Below are 26,074 nucleotides of genomic sequence, written 5' to 3' on the forward strand. Positions count from 1 at the left end.
TTTGTTTGTTTCTGCATCTTAGGAATGCTAGTAGAACATTCCATTCAAAAACTTTCCATTGGCATGGAGAGGGGGCTTGAGAGTGGAGGCTCAACTGCCCTTTATTTGTGTCCTTCCTAGTCCTGAGGGTCGGGTACCTTCAGTACTTACTAATTCCATCCTTATAATTTTTATATCTTAGTATGTAAATTCTACGAATGACTATTTAAAATTTTTTTAAGGTTTTATTTATTTATTTGAGAGAGAGCACAATTGGGGTGGGAGGGGCAGAGGGAGAGGGAGAAGCAGACTCACCACTGAGTACGGCTTGATCCCAGGACCCTGAGGTCATGACCTGCGCTGAAGGTAGACACTTAACTGACTGAGCTACTCAGGCACCCCTAAGAATGGCTATTTTAAAGAAATGACAAAATCTGATCTAAATCCTGAACATATAGTTGACTGAAATGCATCCCAGAATCTAGGTGTGGTTTATAGTCTCATTGTGAAACAGGTGCAGAGAACCTCTGCAGAAGTTGTTAAGAGTAGCTCAGTAATATGTATTAAAGGCCTTCTAGGTGATAACCTGGGATACAAGAGTGAACAAAAGTAGGCACTGATCCTGCCTTCATAGGTGCTCACAGTTGATGGAGAATCAAGCAGTAATCACACAAGTAAATATAAAATGGCAACTGTGTTAAATCCTATATAAAGGGATATGTAAAAGTGTATAACGGGTGAATTTGACTGCATTAAGAAAGTCAGGAAAGGCCTCCCTGCAGAGGTGATCCCTGAACTAAAATCTGAAGAAAGAGCAGGAGTTAATTAGGTGAAAGACAAAAGGAAGAACATTACAACCAGAAAGAGCAGTACATGCAAAGGCCCTGTGGTGACAGGGAGCCTGGCATACAGAGAGGAAGGCACTGGCCTAGAAGACATGATGCTTGGGTTCTAACATTAATTCTGTCACTTAAGTGGGACATGGTTATTTTTCTCCCTTTCCTTACTGTTCTCTCTGGGAGTAAGTCAACGTGCACAGCCCACACTTAACCAGGGTGAGGAGTTACACTTCCTCCACCTCATTTATGTATTCAGTGATAAACATATCAGTATGGACTCATGGATATTCATTTTATACTTTGGATTATAATCCAATACTACTTTATTTTATTGCTCAGACTGTTACGGCTTTAACCACTGGGAGCTTCTCAGCTGTTCTGTGTTCTTGAGGGTACTTGGACAGAGTTGCTTTGATTTTGCCAAGCAGGCCTGAAATAGAGCTAAGGAAAGAAATGTATTTCTCCCAGTGGGAAATGTCTTTGTCATAAAAGAGGCGTTTGAACAGGCAGCGGCTTGGTGACATCCTTGTGGAATCAGCACTTGTCCTGGCTGCCCTTTTTTTATAGTATGAGATGTCTTTATTTTTATTCACCCAGGAATGCCTTCACAGAGGAGGATTCGGAATTAGTCGTCAATTATATAGCAAAGAAGTCCTTCTGTCGGCGAGCCATCGAACTCACCCGTAAGTTAATGTCCATTTCCCTTTTCTGGCAAAAGTTAAAGTAGTTGAAAGCAAAGAGAGAACAATGAATTAATCAATAGATTTCTAACAAAAGCCAAAGGAGTCGAAGAATGGATATTTTTAATGTGCAAAAGGTCTTCAAAAACCAGAAACCAGCAAGTAGCTAGTCAGACATTGCCATGTGCTCTGCTGTTGGCTGGTTTACTGGAACTCTCAAGTGAGCCCTGAGGTGAAGTGGCCGGGGTTAAAGACTCCTAACACCACAAACAGGAACTCACCACAGTGATAGGAGAAGATGTGGTTAGAGGTCAGGGATCTAAAGAAGACAGCAAAGCAATTGTGACATAAATCTCTGAGCTTATTTCCCGCTTTTCTGTGGCAACCAACTCAGAGAACAATTTTCCAATGTACTTCTTAACAATTATGGTTTGAGTTTTGCTGAATCGAAATGGAGCCTTCTAGTTTGAAGAGTGAGAATAAAGGGACAGCTGTGTTCTTGAATAATTAATAAACAGTGTAGAAAGTATGTGCAAATATTATCAAGTTCAAGCTTCTGGATGCTTGCCAAAAACAAAAACAACAACAAAACAAATATAAGTATGATAGAAAATAGGCCACTATGAAACAAAAACTGGTTCGAGGTAGAATGTTTTTTATTTTTATTTTTTTACTTTTCTTAACTATGGCACAAACTGAATCATTTGCCAAAGAGTTATTGAATTGGTTAATTCCTCTTATTGATAACACTTATTGTCAGTGCTGCATATTGATACCTTATTATAGAAGATCTTACTCTCCACTTTCCCGCAAGTACTCAATTTAGCACTTTTTATGTCATTATAATGAGGATGGTAGCTTGTTCTCTCCGTGTTTCCTGTGGTTACTGGCCCTCCTTCCCTAGGACAGGGGAGGTAAGCCGATGGCTCTTTTGTATACTATAGTTAGGGATAAAAGAGCAAATACCGCACTCGAAAGTACCTGCTGACTATCTTCCTTCCTCCTTTAAATCAAGGGCAACCCCCCGCCCCCCCCAACACACAAATCTGATTGCTGGTCGCTACTACTGCGTGGTGGGAAGAGAAATGTGGTTCTTATTTTTATAATCCTTCAGAATTAATCTTGCCCCGAAGAATTCATTTTCCTCATTTTAATCATAGTAGAATTAAGGGTGATATTTTATTATAGACTTTTTGTGGGGGAGAGCCATGGGTACAAAATGGAGAAAATGTTTAACTCTTTGATAGGGCTATATATATCATTTTAATTCTATTCAAATGAAAGAGAGCACACTGACAACTCTTAATCCATACTCTATCCCTCCTTTATAGTGCGTAGCTTGGGAGTCAGCGAGGAACTGCAAAATAAACTAGAAGATGTTGTGATTGACAGGAATCTATTAATTCTTGGAAAAGTCCTGGGTGAAGGTGAGCAGTTTATTTCTTTTTAAATGTGAGGTAAGAAGGTAAGCTATTTACAGTATTTTTTATATGTGTATTTATTATGTAAAGTACCATTTTGTGACTTTAAGTTACAATACAAACAGTTCTATTTTACAATTTGGTTCTTGAAACTCCAATTTGGCATATGAAAAGCACCTCTACAGTGCCTTGCACAGACAGTAGGCCCTTGAAAAATATTAATTCCCTTCCTTCATTGAAAAGCACGCAATCCAGGGACGCCTGGGTGGCTCAGTCGTTAAGCATCTGCCTTCGGCTCAGATCATGATCCCAGGGTCCTGGGATTGGGCCCCACATCGGGCTCCCTGCTCAGTGGGAAGCCTGCTTCTCCCTCTCCCACTCCCCCTGCTTGTGTTCCCTCTCTCCCTGTGTCTCTCTCTGTTAAATAAATAAAATCTTAAAAAAAAAGAAAAGAAAAGCACGCAATCCATTGGTCAGTTTCCTATACCTCTAAGTCTTAGGTTTACTGTTTTGGGCACTTTCCTAATTAGTTAAATAGGAACAAACGTGAAAATACATATTTAATTTGTCAAACTGATACTAGGATGAATGATAATGATATTAAGAATTTCTACTTTATAGGGGCGCCTGGGTGGCTCAGTCGTTAAGCATCTGCCTTCGGCTCAGGTCATGATCCCAGGGTCCTGGGATCAAGCCCCGCATCGGGCTCCCTGCTCGGCGGGAAGCCTGCTTCTCCCTCTCCCACTCCCCTGCTTGTGTTCCCTCTCTCGCTATGTCTCTTGTCTGTCAAATAAATAAATAAAATCATTTAAAAAAAAAAGAATTTCTACTTTATAAATGTCAATAACATTTGCCATGTTGTTCTGTAAGTGTCTTGGATCAGTTATAATGCTTAATAAAATGATGGGCTGAGCCGAGCCTGAACCAAGCAAGCTTGTGACAAGCAGGAGGCTACTGCGTGACCTGTGTCACTGGTGTACGAGCATGGTGGCCCCAGCAGGCCCTGCCCGCCTGCCACATACTGGTCACTCTCCGGCCACATAAAAACAGCAGCTGGGGAACTATAGCCTTTCTGTGGTCAGGGGAGATTCTGCACAATGTTGTCTTATATAGATGTTGTCTTACTTCACAGGAGAGTTTGGGTCTGTGATGGAAGGAAACCTTAAGCAGCAAGATGGGACCTCTCAGAAAGTGGCCGTGAAGACCATGAAGTGTGAGTTATCACTGATGAAACACCTTCCAGCCGGGGTGGGCAGTTGGGTCAGTAACCTGGTGCTCTGTAGGGCCAGTGAGGGGGTTCATGTGTCATGCTCTCAGTCACTGATGGGTCAGAAGGCCATTCAGAACACTGTGTGGTCACAGAGGGAAAGTGACCGTTAGGAGCTCTGTATATTCTTTACACTCGAGGAAGTTATGTTTCTTATTTATACCACACCTCCCTCTCTGTCTCGTTCTCTCTCTCTCCCCCCCTTCCCCCCTCACTCTCACCTAGTAAAGTGAATGACTCCAAAATAAATCATGAATTTCTGAGACAAGGCTGATCTGGTAGCAGCCTCTGACCCCAAGGGTTGGCCTGGCTGATATGGCCAGCTCGGTGGGATCACTTCCTCACTTGAGGATGGTTCCATAGTCCTCAGGAAGTTGTGGGCTGCCTGGAAGGTACATTTCCCAGAGAGAGGAGAGATATTTATGAAGATATTATGAAGAACAGTGATCCCAAGTTGGAACCTCCAAGCAAGCTGGGAAGAGCGCCTGCAGCCGGGTCAGAAAGGGCCTTATAAGTCATCACAAAGAATCTGCTTTTATCCCACGAGTAGGAGAAGACCAGTAAGAGTCTTAAGCAAATGAGGAACAAAAGCAGATCACATTCTAGAAAGTTCACTTTGGTGGCAGTGTAGAGGAGAATGAATTACAGCATCGACAAAAGTAAAGACAGATGCTATTTGGGGCACTCCAGAATCTGTGCAGATGTCTATCTCGATAAGGAAACTAGACTCAGAGACGGGGTGACTTGTCGAAGTCAGACAGCTTAAAAGGGAGAAGGTTGTGCTGGACTTTTTCATCACCACACATTGGCCAGGCTGCAGTGGCAGAATATGATCGCACATTCAGCACTCTTCCTGCCCTTTGCATTATTTTATTTGAACCTGGTCCATGTGAAGGCTCTTTCCATTGTCCCCATTTACCAGTGGAAGGTTTGGGGGGGACCTTGTAAAAGGGGCTAGGCCTGGAATCTGTTTCTTCTCTGGCCTTGGCCATGCTCTTCTTTGAATTAGAATCACTTGCCTAAGAATTGTATCTATGCTAATTATCAAAGATTGAAAGAGCAGTCTCTGGCCTCTGCATCCCAGGGTCATCCACGTTTGCCTAGGATGTTGGTCCCTTGGGGCGGGTGGGGTGGAGTTTGCGGGCATACCCTACCCTTTCTGTTCCACCCACCTAGCTGTCTTAACAAAGATAATAGGTGAGGGCAAAGGTAGCAGACATTTTGCAGGTCTATATGATTTTTTTTTTACTTTTCTTAAATTTGCTTTAATAAGATTAATATATACAAAGCCCATAGAATGTCCAGACACTATGCTATATGCATGCACATGTGATTTCAGTCAATACTTAGTGTTAAAGCAAATTCCCTAAGGCATGCCTGGCTTTATGTTTGTTTTTCTTTGTTTTTCCTCGTTTCTTTGTTTCTAAAATACACATAACCTAAAATGTACCATCTAACCATTTTTAAGAGCATAGTTCAGTGGCATTGAGTTCATTCACACTGTTGTGCAACCATCACCACCATCCACCTCCAGGATTTTTTTCATCTTGCAAAACTGAAACTCCATATGCATTAAACAACTTCCCATCTCCTCTGCCCCCGCTTGCCCCTGGCTACCACCATCCCCCTTTCAGTCTCTATGAAATTAGCTTCTCTAATTACCTCGTAAAAGTGGAATCACACAGTACTTATCCTCTTGTGACTGGCTTGCTTCCCCTAACATAATATAGAATTTTAGATGTCTCTCTCAAGTTGGTTTAATCCCAAGATGGTATGGTGTGGAAGTTAGAAAAGTATATCCAGTCCACAAGGCATGATTCAGCAACCAGCCTTGCAAGATAGAGAGAAGCATGTGTTCTTGCTTTTTTTAAGGCAAAAATAATCGCAACAGATCAGTTACATTTGACTTTCAGTGTTTTGTTTTGTTTTTTTAAGGAATATACTTTAATTTTTAGAGAAGTTTTAGGTTTCTGGAAAAATTGGGCAGAAAATACAGAGTTCCCATATGCCCCTGTTCCCTATTATTAACGTCTTGCGTCCACGTGGTGCATCTTCTACAACTGATACATCAGTAACCCATGTGATACGTTATTAACTGAAGTCCATAGGTTATATTAGCTTTCACCTTGTATTGAATATTCTATGGGTTTTGACAAATAGTGTCCTATGTGCACCATTACAGTATCATGTGGAAGTTTCCCTGCCTTACATTCTCCTGTGTGCCATCTATCCATCCCTCCCCACCCACCCATGCCTGACGACCACTCATCTGTTTATTGTTGCTGTAGTTTTGCCTTTTCCTGATTTTGCTTTCAGAGAACAAAATTGCTCTTACCTCCTGAGTAAATTATTGGTGCCTACCATTTTCCATCCTCTCTTTTAGTGGACAACTTTTCTCAGCGAGAGATTGAGGAGTTCCTCAGTGAGGCCGCGTGCATGAAAGACTTCAACCACCCCAACGTCATCCGACTCCTAGGTACCTCAGAGAAATACGGGACGTGGGGGGACAGCGGGGCTTGGCTAATCCACTCTGCACCAAAGGAAAAGTCTCTGGGGCAGATAAGTTTATATTTTGTATGACCCCACAGTAATTGGTAACATTGAGTTTTTCACCCCAAAGATTTCTTAAAGTTACATTTTCTGAAGCTGATGGTAAAAATGGGCCTGCATTTCCTGGACACCCCAAGGGCCAGGAACATTTAGTGTCCACAGAGTTCTAAGTGACTGTGGGTGAAAACGGGGGCCTGCACATTACTCCAAGGCAAGACAAAAGCTTATGTTAAACTATGTTATAATTTTTATTGATTTAAGGTTATCCATGAATCAAATACCAGTAGAGTAAAGCTGTCAGAGTAGATACATTCCATAGATCTTCTTTGATAAACAATTTATTAACGTATTTTCAAGTACTGATTTCCTAGGACCATGGGACATGATTTAATAGAATTTGGTTTTGTGGCCCTGTAGCTATCAAGAGGTTACTATGTAAGTGCCACAATTCCAACACAGAAGAGCGACCTAAACATAATTGAATATTCTACTGACTTCTTTTTTTTCTGTCCTGTGTCTTGATAAGTGCTCAATTCTTTGGGGAACTTTCAAAGTTTTATTACGATCAAAGCTGCAGAGAGATGTGAAAAAATAATGATTGGATGTAAAATCATTTCAAAGAAACCACTGTTACTCCTTTGCAGCTATTGATTTCCGCAGACTCTGAGAACCATCGTGCTTTGCGATGGATGGGCCGTGATATGCAAGAGCTTTGCCAGCCTGCCATCAGGTGACGGGCCCTAGTTCTAGCTTTTCATGATAAATGGTGTTTCCTGTGTATAACTGTTAAAATTTAGAGATGTGAATTTTACCTATTGGCCCTCAAAATTCTTTTAATAGTTTGGAGCATTTGATGGCACCGGGCTTTTTCACCTGATCAGGTACTTAACTATCCCATGAAATTAGTTTGCCCTTGAATTCTATTGCAGTCACTACCCCTCACTTTGGCTCAGTGTAACAAAAACTCCATGGGTGTCTAGATGGCTATACTGTGATAGATTAATTTTTGAGACCTCTCATGCAAAGATTGTTACTAATCTGAAAGAAAAAAACTACCAAGAAGTGGACCCAGCATGTGTTCCATATTCTAATACAGCTTGTGTGTGAGTTATGGGTATTTGTTTTATTTTATTTATTTGTTAATTTTTTAAGGAGCATGGAGCCCAACATGGGCCTTGAACTCATGACCCTGAGATCAAGACCTGAGCTGAGATCAAGAGTCAGACGCTTAACCAACTGAGCCACCCAGGCACCCCATGTTTATTTTGTTTTTAACTGTTACCTCGAGAGCACATGGTTTCAATTTGGCCAGTGCTCCTGCAGTGCTTTTCTGGTTACTGCTAACAAAGGGCTCTTTGTAACTTTCTCTGGTTTTAATTTCAGGTGTATGTATAGAAATGAGCTCTCAAGGCATCCCAAAGCCCATGGTGATTTTACCCTTCATGAAGTATGGGGATCTGCATACCTACTTACTCTATTCCCGACTAGAGACAGGACCCAAGGTAATTACCCAGTCGTCTTGCCTCTGAACAGTCCCCCAGGCTTCCGTGACAGGGCCTGGGAAACCTCAGCATCTAACCTTGAAAATAAAGGTGGGAGGGAGAGGACATTTGGCCTTTGTTCAGCACTCACTGTGCACCCTGGGGACAGAAATGTGGTTTCTGTCCTCACAGCAGGCCTGCTCATCGCCTTATTATTCCCATTTTAGTGGGGGGAAGAAGCCAGCTGGGCGCACAATCTCATGGCTCAAGCCTCATTGCAATGGAGCCGGGTGGGCCCCACATGCTGACAGAGTGGCCTTTCTCTTCCAGGCTTCTTATAATATTATCATCCTTCTTTTGGGTGGAAAAAGGGAAGAAAAACACTCAGCCATGCTGAGTCCCCTACTTTGGATTAGGCCCTTCGACTCTTGGGAGGAGCCTCAGTGATTTTTATAATAGCTCTGAGATGTGGCTACAATTTCCTAACTTCTTGCGAAGTCTCCTCTTTCCAACTCATTCACTCTGAAATCACTAGAAGCAGGATCCGTTTCACCCAGAGGGAAGTTGCACTGAGCTGTTTTTCTGGACACTGAGCCTGAATATACTCTGTCCACCTTTCCGATTATCAAGAGCGCCTCCATCCTCAGAATGGGAAAGCATGTTGTGAATTGGTGGGTCGGCATGCTTTCCTTCCAACAGTGCCCCTAAGAGGGGTGGTGACCCCACAGGGCAAACGCTGTCTGAATCCCACCGCACAGGGAAGCCCAACAGAAACAGGAGCTTAGACTGAAGCACCACGCCCACCAGCATGCGGCCACAGGTCCCACCCAGGTGACCGACCTGGGCCCCCAAGAAAGGTGACTGACTGTGGGGCTTCATGAGGAAAGTCCTCATCCCAAGAGACAGACAGATCTGCAGGAACAGCCATTTATCAAATTTGGCAAGGCACTTGAAAAACAAAAGCAAAACCTTGAGACCCAATTTAGGGTAAACATTCCAGAACCTTCCTGTCTGTGTCCTGCTGACCCTGTGTGTTATGAATGTGAAAGGTTATTTTTTGCTTTCCTTTTCTTTTTCTTTTACTTGTTTTGTTATTCCCAGAAAGGTGTAAGTGATCTTTCTTTTTTCAGTTCCCCTTGGTTTCATGCTCAGATTTTTGTCTCTTCCTCATGACTTCTTTAAGTCTTCCACCCACACAGTCACTAACCAGAGTTAGGAAATTGTAGCCACATCTCAGAGCTATTATAAAAATCACTGAGGCTCCTCCCAAGAGTCGAAGGGCCTAATCCAAAGTAGGGGACTCAGCATGGCTGAGTGTTTTTCTTCCCTTTTTCCACCCAAAAGAAGGATGATAATATTATAAGAAGCCTGGAAGAGAAAAAAAACAAACAAACTACAATTTCCAACATCTTAGCACAATCATTGGCACCTTCGGATATCCACATCCTAACTTTCATTCCATGCCTACGTGTTTCACAGGCTGGTGCTCAGGAGGTATGCACCTATCCGCATTTCTCAAGCACTTAGTAGAGGCTTTATTTTGCATATAGTGATGCGGTAATAGCAGAACAGCAATAGGAAGTCCTTACTAATAGAACCTCAGGTGAGGACACTGAGGCACAGATCGGGCAATGGTGGAGGCAGGACTGGCCCCCAGGTTGCAGAGCCCCTGCCTTCAGCTCTTCTCTGATGGCCCCATCCCGTGTGCACCCCTCCCCGGCAGGACAGCCTCCAGACAATTGGCTGTGAATGGCTGCATGCCATCCTCTTGAATGGATTTTGTTTCATATTGATGGGCAATTTCACTCCCATTTAGTTTTCTGGTATGTGGTATGATTTTTCTAATAATTTTTGGAGGGATGGGAATTTCGTGTTGCGTAAGAGTGAATTCTATAGTAAAACAGTAAAAATATACAGGCCCATATTCAGAGCTATTTGATGGCCAACAATCGTCTGTTTTTACTTGTGAAGTTCAACATTCCTCTCTCGTATGGGCCCTTTGGAAATAGAGTAGCCTCTTATTGGACTTTTTTTCCTGAATCATTGTGGAAGAGATAGAGACCATTTATAATCTTTATAAACATCTTTTTAAAATTATCATACAGTGTTATTGACTCTTTTTTCCTTTTTGGTGTACAGTTCTATGAGTGTTAACACATAAATGGAATCATGTACCCATCATCATAGTCAGGATACAGAACAGTTTCATCATCCAGAAATACCTCCTCCGGCGACATCTTTGTAGTCATTCTCTGCCCCCATGGCTAACTCCTGGCAGCCACTGATCTGTTCTCTATTACTATAGTTTTGTCTTTTTGAGAATGTTATGTGAATGGAATCATACAGTTTATAACTTTTTGGCTTCCTTTACTCAGCAGTATACCTTTGAGATCCATTTAAGTTGTTGCCTGGATCAATAGTTCATTCCTTGTTTTATTGCTGTGTATCTTCTAGTGCATGGATGTACCAGTTTGCTTATCCATTCACCTGTTGAGGGACACGTGGGTTGTTTCCAGTTTGGGCAAGGATGAATGAAGCTGTTCTTAAAAAATGGCGTACAGGTTTTTGAGTGAACATAACTTCTTATTTCTCTAGGATAAAAACCCAGAAGTGAGATACTAGGTCATATGGAAAGCGTATGTTTAATTTTATAAGAAACTTCTAAACGATTTTCCCGAGGGACCGTACCATTTTACGTTCCCACCAGCAGTGTATGAGAGATTCAGTTGCTCTGCATTCTTGTTAGCACTTGGTATTATCAGTAGTTTTTTGGTTTGGTTTGATTTGGTTATTAGCTGCTCTGATAGGTGGGTAGTGATACCTCATCGTGGCTCTTATTTACATTTCTCTAATGATTAAGGATGTTGAGCATCTTGTCTTGTGTTTATTTGCCATCTTTCTATCCTCTTTGGTGAGGGTCTGTTAAAGTCTTCTGTTTATTTTTTAATTGGGTTGTTGTTTTTCTTACTATTGAGCTTTGAGAGCGCTTTATATATTCTAGATACAGTACCTTTCTCGGATATGCAATTTGCCAAGATTTTTCTCCTAGTTTGTAGCTTGTCTTTGTATTATCTCCTTTTTTGTCTTCGTATTCTCTTAATGTGAGTAAAAATATTTAACTTTTGCTGAGTGCAATTCATCAGTTTTTTTCTTTCATGGATCATGTTTTTGCTGTCATGTCTAAGAACTATTTGCCTAAACCCAGATAAAAAAATTTTTCTCCTATGTTATCTTCTAAAAATTTTGTGATTTTTACATGTTACATTTAAATCTGTGATCCATTTTTAATTAATTTTTATATAAGGTGTGACATTTAGCTTAAGGTTTGCTTTTATTTTTCATATAGATGACCAGTATCATTTGTGAAAAGACTGTCATTAATCTGGTGAATTCTCATTTTTGTCAGAAATGAATTAGCTGTGTAAGTGTAGGTCTATTTCTGAGTTCTCCATTCTGTTCTGTTAAACTATGTGCCCATAGCTTCACATCTTTGTCAGAAATGAATTGGATGTGTAAGTGTGGGTCTATTTCTGAGTTTTCTGTTCCGTTCTGTTAAACTATGTGCCCATTTGCCCCTCCCACATTGTCTTGATTACTTGACTTCATTGGAGCATTTGAGTTGGGTTTTATATTACACGCAAGGGAAGCCATCTGATCTGTTACAGATGCCAACTTATCTTTCCTGCTTTATCACCACATTCTCTCTGCCTCTTTGCCTTTGACACATGAGACAACCTCCTTTTCCTAAAACACATGTGTGCTCTCAGATCACTAGGTCTTTGCCCATTCTGATCGTGGCCATGTATTTCCTCTTAATTGGCCATTTTATTCCTTCCTGTCTTTTAAGGACAGCCACGATGACAGTGTAGAATATTTTTTAAATTTTTCCATGAGAATCCATTTCTCTGCTGAGCTTCTGGAGCAGGTTGCTCTTATCTCTGCTTGATGCATATGTTCTTATAGCCTGCCTCCCTTTGGTGTGTCCACCCCCATGAGAACTGGGGTCCTGTCCTGTCATCTGCCTGTCTGCCCTGCACACCTCCAGACGTACTATTCACATGGAAGACGGAGTGGCACTTGGGGCCCAGCACCCAGGCCCTGCTGGGGGAGCCCATTTGCATAACCAAGACGTCATCTTGGGCCACACTAGCAGGAGCAGAAGGATCTCAACACAATGAAGCCCAGAGGTAGGACAGCTGCGGTGTTGGTCAGTTCTAATCTCAACAACATCATCCCGTGTCCACAACTGTTCCATCTTTCTGCTTTTTCAGCTGCAGCTGCCCCTCCACACCTCTGATGGTGGCAGCTCCTCCAGGCATGACATCCTCATCCCCCAGCCTCCAGAGACAAAAAGAGACGTCTGTCTTCTCTCTTTCCCCTTCTGTCTCCCTCTCTTTTCCTGGAACAGGAATTGGTTTTTTTCCATAACATCTTTACTGAGATATAATTCAAACACCATACAGCTCTGTCATTTGAAGTGTACATCTCAGTGGTGTTTGGTATGCTCAGAGTTTTGCAAGCATCACCTAACCATCACCTAACAACCATCCCATACCCTTTAGCAATCACTTCCCAGTCTCCCCTCCCCGCCTTGTTCCTAGCTCTAAGCAACCTTTCTTTTTTTAAATTTTATTGTGTTTTATTTAAATTCAATTAATGAACATATAGGGTATTATCAGTTTCAGAGGTAGAGTTTAATGATTCATCAATTGCATATAACACCCAGTGCTCATCACATGTCCTCCTTAACGCCCATCACCCACTTACCCCATCCTCCCACCCCCCCACCCCCTCCAGCAACCCTCAGTTTAAGCAACCTGCTTTCTGTCTCTCTCTTGTTACCTACTTTGGAAATTTCAGATCAATGGAATGATAGTCTGTGGTCTTTTGTATCTGGTTTCTTTCACTGAGCATGTTTTTGATGTTCATCCATGTTGTAGCTTCTATCGGTACTTCATTACTTTTTGAGACCAAATAATACTCCACTGTATTGATATATTATGTTTCATTTATCTATTGATCTATTAATGGACTTTCGGGTTGTTGCCACTTTTTGGCTTTTATGAATAATTCTAAGAATTTTATACTTGAGCTCTTACATTATCCATTTTGAGTTAATTTTGTATATGATTTCAGGTTGGGGTCCAATTTCATTCTCTTGCATATCCCACTCACTTGTCTAGTTCTTTTCCCCACTGAATGATCTTTGCGCTCTGTTCGGGGTCATTTGACAATATATTTATGGGTTTATTTCTAGACTCTCAATTCTGTTTCATTAATCTGTGTGTCTATCCTTATGCTAGTAACCACAGTATCTTGATTATAGTTGCTTTCTAGTAAATTTTGAAATTAGTAAATGTGAGGCTTCCAACTTTGATCTTCTTATTCAAGCTTGTTCTGGATATTCTGAGTTCTTGAATTTTCATATGAATTTTAGGATCAGCTTGTCAATTTCTATAAAGAAGCCAGCTGGGATTCTGATAGGGCTTATGTTAAATCTGTAGATCAGTTTGGGGAATACTGGTATCATAACAATATTAGGTCTTCTGATCCATGCACACAGGGTATCTTTCTATTTATTTAGATCTACTTTAATTTCAATGTTTCATAATTGTCAGAGTATAAGTTTTGCATTTCTCTTATTAAATTTATTCCTAAGTATTTCATTTTTAATTCTTTTTAGATGAAATTATTTTCTTAATTTTATTTTCAGATTGATCATCACTAAGTGTATAGAAATACAATTAATTTTTGTATCTTAATCTTGTATCCTGTAACCTTGTTGAATTCATTTCTTAGTTCTACCACACAATTATCTTTTAAATTACTTTTGGTCACAATCTGCAAGAATAACATAAATGTTCTTGGGAAAAATAACACGAATAGTACCTAATATGCACTACACCTTCACAATGTCAGCAGGATTTTTATATTCTTTAGCACCCAAATCCTTTCCTGGAAACTGTCATCCAGAAAATCAAATGCCTTAAATATACAGAACAGAGGCATAAGAATTTCCTGCCTGATTTGTTGACATTTTTTTGTTTACTTGTTTTTAACAACTCCAGTATGTAAGGGTAAAGGATAATTAAAGCATTTTCTTATATAGACCATGTAATTAACATATATCTTAGCTGGGAAATATAAATCATTAAGAATTCAGTGTCTTCGTGAACACCACTTCGGAAAACTCATGTTCCATAGAGAATAAGCCATGACAAATCCAATGCCCTGGAGAGAGCCTTCATGGATGGACCCATTCATGAGTGCCAGGAACTTGTGGTAAACCCTTTTCTTCAGGGCCCTTGCTGTGCTAAAATGTTTAGTTACAACACAGCCCTTCATCAGTCATCCCCTCGTCTTCAGTTCCAACGGAGCAGTTGCTCTCACCTAGCCGTCTGGTCTGATTTGTACAGCGTAGACTGTTGATGCTTACAGAAAGGCTCTAGAAAAACAAAAATAAAATCCCTGAATACCTCCTTGTGGTCCTTTGGTCCTGTAATAAGGGGCCAAGACTGTCCTAATTTCTGTCTGAAAGAAACGTGTCTTTCCAAGCGTCTTAAAATAAGATGATCGCATATTCGTGCATGACTGGAGTGGGCTGAGTGGGCTTTCTGTCCGTCCCCCGCCCCTCTTTTCCTCTCTTTTCCCGGCACAGGTGCTTAGTCCCGCTGCCACTCCGAAGGACACAAAGGATCCCATTTGACCTCCTGACTTGCAAAAAGAATGTTATTCACCATCAATATTTTTAAAGACAGGGAGAATGTGTAATCTGCTGGGAAGTTTTGTGGTTTGTTGTTGTTTTTATTCCTTTTTAAAAAACTTATTTGTGAGATGAGTGATACGGAAGTGAAAGGTTTGTTTCCTTGTTTCAAGACCCAACTTTTAAGAAATACAACCACTAAACAAACAGACAAACACAAAAACACTCTCTCTCCCCTCAGGTGGCAATAACTCTCCAAGCTTAACTTTTAAAACATATTTTGTCTTCTTGTTTCTCCTCCCCTCCCAGCATATTCCTCTGCAGACACTACTGAAGTTCATGGTGGACATCGCCCAGGGAATGGAGTATCTGAGCAACAGGAATTTTCTTCATCGTGATCTAGCTGCTCGAAATTGCATGTAAGAGTCCTGGCCCAACCCGGGAGGGGTTAGACCTCATCGTGTGAGATATGTCGGGGGCCGGGTAAGAATAGGGGGTGGCTTGTTGCTGTTAAAACATGGAGGAGAGGCAGGTTTGGGAGGGGAGCGTGTGGCTGGCTCTGGAGATGGGATTTCTCTGGCTCTGATGTGTGACTGAGTCTCTTCACAACGTCTGCCTCCACGAGTCTGGTTGGCTTCCAGAACGTTCTCCTGTGACTCTTTATTTTCACCCTCTCAGCTTGGAGAGCTGGGGATGATCTTTGTGATCCTTCCCCTTTGCCATCGGCTAGGTTTGGACCCAGAGTTACATATGTAAGTCAGCTAGTCATGGAGGCAGTAAGGAAAATCATAAGGGTTTTGTCTGTCAGGCTTCAAGATCCTGCCTTGTGAGTGTGTACTGTGAAACTACATGGAGGCTTTCCTCTTGGAGCAGAGAGACAAGGACTTCTACAAGAACTCTGACCTCAAGCTCCCCCCTCTCCATCCTGCTCCAGCAGGACCATTATCTGCTCTAAATCTTCAAAAATAATAACTAGTTGTCGATTTTAGGTTTATTATTGCAACAAGAGAGAGTGTTCCTTAAATGTATTGCTGTTACTGTTTTTCTTGGTTGGAGATGTGACCATAGGGGCTGGCCCCCTACTACTTGTACCTCATTTTTAAAACCCAGAGGGGTCTTGTTTGTTTGTTGTGGTGGTGGCTTTTTTTTTTTTTTTTAAGATTTTATTTATTTATCTGACAGACAGAGCATAAGCAGGGGGAGCGGCAAGCAGAGGGAGAGGGAGAAGCAGACTCCCCGCTGAGCGGGGAGCCCGATGCGGGACTCGAACTGGGGACCCGGGAATCATGACCTGAGCCGAAGGCAGATGCTTAACCAACTGAGCCACCCAGGCGCCCTTTGTTTGTTTTTATTTAAGTGATTTTCCTACCATGGAAGGAGAATCATGAAAACCTCTCTTTGCCCTTAATATTTCCTCCATGTTTTTCCCGTCAGGTAGGGTGACCAGCTGTCCACTTTGCCTGGGACTGAGGGATTTCCCAGGATGGGGGACTTTTCAGTTTTAAAAACCAGTGCCAGACAGACAGGAACAAGGCAGTCATCTCACCTCCAGACCACTCATTTCTCCTCCTTTCTCCTTCTTGTCTAGGATCTGCTTTAACAGCCTGGGCTGTAACTGCAACTGTATCCCTCTCATTTTCCAGTTAATTCCTCAAGTACCACCTGGCTATCTTAACAGGAAGTCCAGGGTCCCCCTCTTACAGCCTGTACTTGCCCACCTCCCCCAAACTGGCAGGAGCCAATGCTACTTCCAGACACGAGGCAGGAAGGCTACTGGGTGCTAAACGGGTCCACTGGAGGGCCCTGGATTTGGGCTACGGCTCCTTCTCCTCCTGTGCAGCATCTCTTCCCTCCGGGTGGCCCTGCCCTCTGGGCACAGGTGCCCTTGCTGCTCCACACCCCCACACGAACCAGCGTGCAAGGTTGTAACTCCCTGTCACCTGCTCCGTCATTGGTCCCAAAGCAGGACCCTCCCAGGCGGATGGGGTCTCTCTCTTTTGGTTACTTACCATGAATGTTTTCAGCTGCGTCTGATGCAGACCTGTGATTTAGGCTTTGCCTCTGAATGGCACTGAGGACGTGAACTTGCTCTCTGTAGGTTACGAGATGATATGACCGTCTGTGTCGCGGACTTCGGCCTCTCTAAAAAGATTTACAGCGGTGATTACTACCGCCAAGGCCGCATTGCTAAGATGCCGGTGAAGTGGATCGCCATAGAGAGCCTTGCGGACCGAGTCTACACTAGTAAAAGTGACGTGGTATGTGCAGGACTTTGATTCGGAGCCCCGCACTGCAAAGACGAAGGCGTGCCGGAAGAAGTGACTTAAGCTGGTGTTGCTCGACATGTTACTCTCTGATAAACTGAGGATTGGGAGCATGTTCACACCTTTTATTTAGCACTAGATTCTTTAATTCCGGTGAACACTAGATTCTGCTGAATCTGCTGAAGTCATTTGATGTTCAGAAGATCTGTTTTTGCATAGGCCTTTCATTTATTCCCTTTTTTTTTTTTTTTTGCTACAATATAGTGACTTATTGCCCACAACTAAGATATTCACATTAAATTGAATGAGTTCATCCAATGGCTCTATATAAAAGGTGCCTTACCCAGAGATGAGGAAGAGCAGAGACCTGACAGCAGCAGGGGAACCGAGCATTACACAGAGCACTGACACGCGGAGAGAAGGCTATACCCACCCTTGTCAGATTTCCCAGAACAGCCTTAGTACCCCCGGGGAAGTGTGGCTCTCTGACTCCCTCGTTATTGCGGGGCTGGGAGAGCAGCGTGTCTCAGGCGTAATTGTCAGCTTTGTGCCCCATTATCGGGCTTTAAGGAAATGACCTTTCTTTTTCTTTTTTTTATTATGTTAGTCACCATACATTACATCATTAGTTTTTGATGCAGTGTTCCATGATTCATTGTTTGCATATAACACCCAGTGCTCCATTCAATACGTGCCCTCTTTAATACCCATCACCAGGCTAACCCATCCTCCCACCCCACCCCCTCTAGAACCCTCAGTTTAGTTCTCAGAGTCCATAGTCTCTCATGGTTCAGGAAATGACCTTTCTAAATGAAAAAGCCCATTCAGCCTTTCTGAAAAGACTTGCATCCTAATTTGTTGCTTTGTTCTCAGTGGGCATTTGGCGTGACCATGTGGGAGATAGCAACACGGGGAATGACTCCCTACCCGGGAGTCCAGAACCACGAAATGTACGACTATCTTCTCCACGGCCACAGGCTGAAGCAGCCCGAGGACTGTCTGGATGAACTGTGAGTGAGCGTCTCCGTGTCACTGGGCGCTCTGCACGGGCCAGTCAACCGGCCCTGCGCAGACCTGGGGACACACGGCCGCTCAGCGGGAGGGGTCGCGCTTAGCCAGATGGGTGTATGTGGGAGGTGGCACGCAGACGTCCCAGGCCACAAGCCTTTCTTGGTGTGGGAGCTGGTGTGTGCACATCTCCAGCAAGCCTGCACGTGTCCTGATGTTCTTTAAGCACCTCTAGGAGACCTACCCTATAGACAAACAGGTTGACTCTACCGTATATGAGGGACTTGAATGATTACCTGCCCTCTGACTGCTACAGTTCTCTTTCTAGACAACATAAAACAATATAAAATCACAATAACATCTTCAGTGAGGAAATCTGGAGATCGAAGCCAGTGACACCGAGGTCAGCCTAGTCCTCGGAATTGCTGGGAGATGTTCTAGCAGTGCGATCCCTCGGCCCTGTGCTGAGACTGTGACTCTGTTGGTACAAAGTGGGCCTAGCAATGTAGGCGTTAAAACCCTCCCTGGGAGACTGTGTGCTCAGCGAGCGTGAGAGCCCCCAGCTCCAAGCGTGCAGGACCACAGTGACACCTGTCCCCACAGGCCCTCTCTCTTCGGGGTGGGCAGTATGGGAAGAGGCCCAGGACTTGCAGTCAGACTGGCCGCTGCCTCCCAACCAGCCACGTGTGTGGCCATCACAACTGACAGGACCTCTCTGTGCCTCGTTATTAGCCACACGCAAAAAAAGTAGAGTCCCATCCTCAGAAAAGGATTGGGAAGAAAAGTTAAAGAAGAGAACAGGCAGAATGCTCAGCCTCTGGGAGTGTCACATAATGGGACCAGTGATTAGTAGCATCATTCCACATCCATGTCCCCCAAACACCTTGCTGACCTTTTAAATATAATTTCTGTGGCACTGCTTCTAGCTTGGCGATTTGAACCTTCCTGATGGAAGTCACAGGAGTCCTGAGCTTAGAGAGGGCATTTCACCATATTTAGCAAGACTGTTTCAGGACTGTGGGCCTGCACGGACACCCCCCTACACACACACACACACACACACACACTCTCTCTCTCTCTCTCTCTCTGGCCCTGCTTCTACACACGGGTGAAAAGACCTAGGTCAGCATGCTTCTACACACGGGTGAAAAGACCTAGGTCAGCATGCAGGCCTCCCAGATCCTGTCCAAGCCAAGCAGAAGGAAACTCTGTTGATCAGAGCCTCACCCTGCTTGGTGGTGATGGTGGTGGTTATTGTGGTTGTAAATATATAACACGAGGAAGAGACACAAAAAACATAAGTCCTTTAGAAATATGATGAAATTCTAATTAAATTAGATTTGGGGTTTTATGGTAGTTTTTAAAGGGTCCACATTAATGACATGTTTGCTTCTGAAAATGAGGAAGCAGTTGCAACCAAACAATATTGAATGAAGAGTTTTGTTGCCATTTCTTTCTTAGCTTCTCTTGTGCTCCAGAAGAAGTTGGCATTTGCAGCGATTATCTGGGGTCTTAGCAAGGTCCAAGCTGTGTCACATGGTGGTTTTGAGACATTTCACATAGAGCCAAGCAGGGAATGCTGAGTCGGTGAGAAGTTTTAGGTGGAAGAGTCATAGATGCTCTGTGTTAGGGAGTCAGGCAAAGCAGATGGGTCCACGGTCCCCACGCTACAGGCTTGCAGGGGCTCTGGTCAACCAGACCCTCTTCCCACGTCCCCCCCTCGAATCTGGATGCTGGAGAACAGTGTCTCCCAAAGAAGCCTCTGTGTTTACATATCTGTGCATTTTCTTTTTTAAAATGAGACAGATACTTCTGAGCTTCCCCTCCGTGTTTGCTGTCTATCCTTAGTTGAGATGAGTTCATTCCTGTATTGAGTTGCCCCTTGGTCTCTTTAAACGCAACTCTAAGCACGATCACGCTGTAAGGAGCAGAGTATACCCTGTGCCCTGCCCTCCGATCCTGCCCTCCGAGGACCACCTCCTTCTCCCAGCATCAGCCTAGGCTGCAGGCCCTGCTTCCCGTCGCCCAAGAGGCCACACTGTGTGATGCCCCTGTCACCTACATGGGACGTTTCCTTAGCTGAGTTCACGGCGTCCTGGCTGCAGAACACCCCCTACGAGCTGGCCGCTATGGTTCACGACACTGGTGCTGATTGTCCTCATGGTCCAGCGTGACACCAGGGAGCCGCCTTGTTCTTCCTTTATCCCGCTCAGTCCTATCAGCCAGCACATGTCCTTCAGAGTGCCCCTCCCCTCCTTCCTGCCCCTAAGACCCTCAAACCACGGAAGCCCAGGGCTGGACGGGGCCTGGGGCCATCGACTTCCACTTTCTCATCACATACGTGGAAACAGTGGCACAGTGACCTCACAGCGTATGTGAGTGATGCGCAGGTCAGGGTCATTGTTGTTTCCCGTGGAATAGTGCAGGCCCTTCTATCTCCCATCTCATTTTTCTCCTTATCTCCAGGCTCCTAACACATTCTTTGGGTGGCAACCAAAGCGATCTTTCTGAAATTAGTCTGATCGTGGATGCCCTAAACCTAATCTCCCCGTGGTTCCCCATTGCCCATAGGGCAAAACCCAAACCCACTGTGATCTGACCCATGGCAGGCAGGGGGGCTGAATGGCTAAGAATGTGATGCTCGACATTCCTTTGCCAGGGACAAAGCAGGTGCTTGACAGATATGGGTGAATTCATCCATTTATAAATTTTGTACATTTGTATGGTTGCATTTTTTTAAACTCCTTTTTTAAATAGTGGTAAAATACATGTAACATAACCATTTATAAGTGGCTCAGTAGCGTTAAGTGCTTTCACTTTGTTATCCAACCATCGCTACTCTCCATCTCCAGGACTCTTCATCTTTTGAAACTGATAATCTATACCCATGAAGCAGCTCCCCGTTCTCCCCTGCCTTCAGCCCCTGGCAACTGTTAGGATTATCTCTTTTATAAAATCTCAACAGAAAAACAAAAATGACGAATTTACAAAGGCAACTACCAAACCTGTTGTTTTCTTTCTGCCCCTAAAATTGAAATTATTAAACCTCATAGCCCCCTTCTACTCTCCAGGCCCTCTTGCTCCTCTTCTTGGTCCACTACTATGGCATCACCCTTTGGCGGGGGGAGCAGCTTAGACAATATACATGCTCCCATGTCTGTAAAAGCCATGTTCATATTTTTAAGTACTTCACAAAGTACTGAAAGTAAAAAACATAAGTTTTGGGATGGGTGGCTCAGTCAGTTAAGCGTCTGCCTTCAGCTCAGGTCACGATCCCAGGGTCCTGGGACTGAGCCCCGCATCGGGCTCCCTGCTCAGTGGGGAGCCTGCTTCTCCCTCTGCCCCTCACCCCACCCGTGCTCTCTCTCTCGCTCTCTCTCTCAAATAAATAACTAAAATCTTAAAAATAAATAAGTTTCAAAGTGATTTTGCTACTTTGCTACATGAGAAAATGATAGGTTATTCAAATGCTTTCTCCTAAGACCCGGAAAAATTGAAAATAAGTTAAATAACACAGCCCCTTGATGAAGTAATGGAAAGGAGAATGTGTCTCTAAGGACAAAATTCCTCAAAGCTCATCTCAGAGGGCCAACAATCAAGGCTTTGTGGGGGGAAAAAGGAAGTCATGCAAATTGATTTATACCACAAAAACCATGAAAATGGAAACAAAAACTGTCAAGTCTTAAGTGGCCGTCTATTGAAGGTAAAAAGAGGGAGAGTACAAAGCACTCCGAAGCCTGATGTCCAGGTGAGAATCAGGATTCTCAGATGGGGGAGTATGGCCCTGCTGTTACCTCAGTGTCCTGTGTTCATGGCCGGCCCCTTCGTAGGCATAGTGCTTTGCAAATCTCCACCTCCCAGAAGCATGTGCAAGGGTTGATAAGGGCTGCAAAAGTAAACAGGTGAAAAGATAGGAGATCTGCCCGTGTGTGAAGTACCACATGCTAGCAGAATTAGCCAAAGGATCTACATCATGTGTTCAATGTAAATACAGGAATTACATGTTTATGTTCATAGGATCGTGTCCACTCCATGTGTCAGTTGATTTACATTTGGGTTGTTTTCGTATCCAGCGACACAAATATCAAGTTCTCAAAACAGGACAGACTCAAAATGAAATGATGGTATAACTCACTCTTCATCTCCAGCCAGTAGTTCCTAATTCAGTCATCTCTTTGTTTGGTTGTGCTCATAATCCTTAATTCTATCAGACACGGGGAACGAAGAAACTACCCGGAAGAGAGCGTTGTCTGTACAGAACACAGCAGAGGGGTCATGAGCCCCTGGGAGTAGGAGTTGTCCAGGCGGAGGCCGCTTCCCCTACTGACCACACAGCCGTGGTGGCATCTTAACATCCCTGAGTCCACTCTCATTTTTATTGCAAAGTAACAATGACCCAGGGCTGTTGAGAAGATTAAATGCAGTGACACACACAGAACACCTAGCCCTGTGACATACACATCCTTCACCTCTTTAGCCCCTGCCCCAGGGCCCTGCTAACTCAGTTCTCCTGGTGGCAATCCCAGTTGGATGGTGTGGAACTGGGGTCAGCCCACTTTTTCTATAAAGTGCCAAATAATAAATATTTTTGGTTTTGCAGGCCATGTGGTTCTGCAGCAATAACGCAATTCTGCCACCGTAGCCCAGTAGACAATATGTCAACAACATATTTTACATAGATGTAGCTGTGTTCCAATAAAACCTCATTTACAGGGGCGCCTGGGTGGCTCAGTCGTTAAGCGTCTGCCCTCGGGCCCCGCATCGGGCTCCCTGCTCCATGGGAAGCCTGCTTCTCCCTCTCCCTCTCCCCCTGCTTGTGTTCCCTCTCTCGCTGTGTCTCTCTCTGTCAAATAAATAAATAAAATCTTAAAAAAAAAAAACAAAAAACTTCATTTACAAAACAGACAGTGGGCTGGACGTGGCCCGTGGGCCATAGAGTTTGCCAACCTCTAGCATGAAGGAAGGACCTGAAATACTCCTACTTTACAACGTTAGATATAATTGCCATGTATGTTCTGTATTCCTCCCGGAGCCAGAGAATCACTTATTACATACCCATGGGACATTTATACAAGTTGAACAAAATATTATGCCACGAGGCAAACCCCAGTAATTTCCCAGAAGTCGAATTAGTGTGGATTAAAATGGAATCAAAGGATAGGTGAAAACAAGGTGTGGATTGCACTCAGGGCTCTGGGTGCTGGACCGAGAAATAACTCATGCTTCTGCATCCTTGTAGGTATGAAATAATGCACTCTTGCTGGAGAGCTGAGCCCTTGGACCGACCTACGTTTTCCACGTTGAGGCTGCAGCTAGAAAAGCTCTTGGAAAGTTTGCCTGAAGTTCAGGACAAAGCTGATGTCATTTACATCAACACACAGTTTCCCGAGAGTTGTGAGGACCCTGGAGAGGGCCCCGCGCTTGCTCAGCTGGACATGAATATTGATCTTGACTCTATCATTGGTTCTTGTACTCCCAGCGCTGCCATCAGCGTGGTCACAGCAGAAGTTCACGAGAACAGACCTCACGAGGAAAGGTACATCCTGAATGGGAGCAATGAGGAATGGGGAGATCTGGCGTCTGCTGCCCCGGGAAAGAACTGTGTTTTACCGGAGGACAGACTTGTAAAAAATGGAGTCTCCTGGTCCCAATGCAGCACGCTGCCCTTGGGGAGCCCATCACCAGATGGACTTTTATTTGCCGACGACTCCTCAGAAGACTCAGAAGTCCTCATATGAGGAGAGCTGAGAGACGTTCCCAACTCAAGGAAATTCTTCTGCTTTAGGAGAATCCCTGCACATTCCATGTTTTTGGAATTTGTCTTCCTTTCCCAATCAAATGCCATGGCCGTAAAGCACCAGGTGAATGTTGTCAAGTAAGTCATCATGAAAAATACATAATATATATTTATTTAAAGAGAAAATACATATATATGTATATGCTGGAAAGAGACAAAAGATCTATTTTAGTAAAAGATGACTTATTTCATGTTGCTTCCCTTGCAGATCTAAAATTTACTCTTTAACAGCCTCATCTCTACAGCTGTTCCCTGATGTTAACATTTGCACAGAGTCAGTGTTATTTTTTTAAAGTCCTTTTCTTTTTCATGACCATTAAGTGTAAAAATAATTTGTAAAATGAAATGCTGTATTTGACTTTGCTTCTGGTCTTATGAAAAATCTGATATTCTTACATGAATCACCTATTTTATAAGAAAGATTTATTTAATACTTAAAGTTTTATAACTGATTAATTCTTTGATAGGACTTCCTAATAAAATGTGAACGAGAAGGGATGTGTCATACTTACTTGGAAAGACAGTGGTCACTGACCAGCAGCCTCCACACCTTTGCGAAAGGAATTCCCTTAATGCCTGACCCTCGATGCAATCGCTTTGACCGATCTTGGCATTGTTCTTTCAGGATATGGAAAAACCACTCCAGAGTCCAAAAATGAAGAACCAAAAATATTGAAAAGTACAATCTGGGTGGAAAGATTTAAAATACCTTGTAGAAGAGAGTCTGACAGGTGGAGTGCTTTTCTGTTTGGGAGTCACAACTTGCACGCAGTAGACGTGGGCAGTGGGCAAGGTCCATCCTGGCTTAGAACTCGGCACCTCTGAGTTCACATCCAGGCTCTGCTACATCTTGGCAGCCATTGTTCTCTGAGCACTTGCTGTGTTTCACGCACTTTCCATGAACTGCCCTATTTAATCTGTATATCACTACCATGGGTACCAATGCCATCATCATGTATGGGCTAGGAAACCGAGGCTGGAGACGTTGAGTAACCTGCTATGGCCCACATCTGGAGAGGGGTGCAGCCAGAATTTCAGAACCAAGTAATCTGATTCTGGCTGGCTCTGCGTGTGATTTGGGGGTTTGCTCCAGAGCCTCTCGACCTTTTAATCTTATCTAATAAACACATAGGTAGCACGTCGTTGGCCACATATAGCACTCATTTCATCCTAATAACAACCTCAGCAGGTAGGTACTACTATTATCTCTTCTTCACAGATGGGTGGGCTGAGGCAGGGAGACCCTAACTTACTCTGCCGATGAAGGCAGTAGACTGATGCAGGGTAAGCATTAATCCCTCGGGCCTGTTGCTCCTTACTTGTGAGGAGTCTCAGCCAAGCCACCGCAGCCTGTGAGCATCCGCGTGTGCACGGGGCCCAGAGGTGTGGTCCCCACAGCCTGGGTCCTGGTCCTGGCTCCCAACCCAGGAGCCCCAGTCTCTAGCATGAGCCTGCTTCACTGTTACTGTGAAATGCTCCATGCAAGAAAGTTCTGAAGGTTTGAAAAGGATCTGCATTGTAGTAGAAAATGCCAGCATCACATTTTATCAGTGAAAGAGGAAAAAAAAAAAAAAAAAAGGCTGTTAGAGCCTATAAAGATAATTTCTACTATTAGAAATTTTGGAATGGTTGTTAAAAAAATCAACAAAAAATTTATATCACCTACTTGTGCAAACCAAATTTCTTACTGAGGGTGACTATCAAGAATGTGAATAGTGAAAATCATTAAATCCTGGATCAGGAATTGACTGGCTAGTCTATGGCCATACCACCCGGAACGTGCCCGATCTCGTCTGATCTCGGAAGCTAAGCAGGGTCGGGCCTGGTTAGTACTTGGATGGGAGGAATTGACTGGCTAGTTCAAGCAAAAAAAACTGATGTAGAAAGGTATGTTCACATCCATAAGATAAATAAGCAAATTGAAAAACTGTTATTTCGAAGTTTCACATAAATTTAATATGATACATCTAAATTAATATATTTTGTGCTTTATATTTCTACTGTAATTGTATAGTGTAAATAAATAGATAATAAATAGCTCATCGAATGTTCACAGCTCCCTCAAATCCTGTCTAGTTTGCTCAG

At 43.5% G+C, this 26,074-nt stretch overlaps 1 protein-coding gene across 2 annotated transcripts in view; it reads left to right on the forward strand.

Annotated features, from left to right (window-relative positions):
- The window catches only part of MERTK (MER proto-oncogene, tyrosine kinase), a 106,556-nt gene extending 82,073 nt beyond the window's left edge, over nt 1-24,483 (forward strand). For both annotated transcript variants that reach the window (XM_035001051.1, XM_035001052.1), the window contains exons 11-19: nt 1,416-1,501; nt 2,830-2,925; nt 4,052-4,132; nt 6,570-6,662; nt 8,120-8,238; nt 15,230-15,339; nt 17,019-17,178; nt 18,058-18,194; nt 23,432-24,483. In XM_035001051.1, coding sequence (XP_034856942.1) covers nt 1,416-1,501; nt 2,830-2,925; nt 4,052-4,132; nt 6,570-6,662; nt 8,120-8,238; nt 15,230-15,339; nt 17,019-17,178; nt 18,058-18,194; nt 23,432-23,930 — 1,381 coding nt within the window. In that variant the 3' untranslated portion in view covers nt 23,931-24,483. The remainder of the gene's footprint in view (nt 1-1,415; nt 1,502-2,829; nt 2,926-4,051; nt 4,133-6,569; nt 6,663-8,119; nt 8,239-15,229; nt 15,340-17,018; nt 17,179-18,057; nt 18,195-23,431) is intronic.
- The last annotated feature ends 1,591 nt before the right edge of the window (nt 24,484-26,074 follow it).

Source organism: Mirounga leonina, unplaced genomic scaffold, assembly GCF_011800145.1.
Source record: "Mirounga leonina isolate KUSES-001 unplaced genomic scaffold, KU_Mleo_1.0 Mir_125, whole genome shotgun sequence".
Classification (NCBI taxonomy): Eukaryota; Metazoa; Chordata; class Mammalia; order Carnivora; family Phocidae; genus Mirounga; species Mirounga leonina.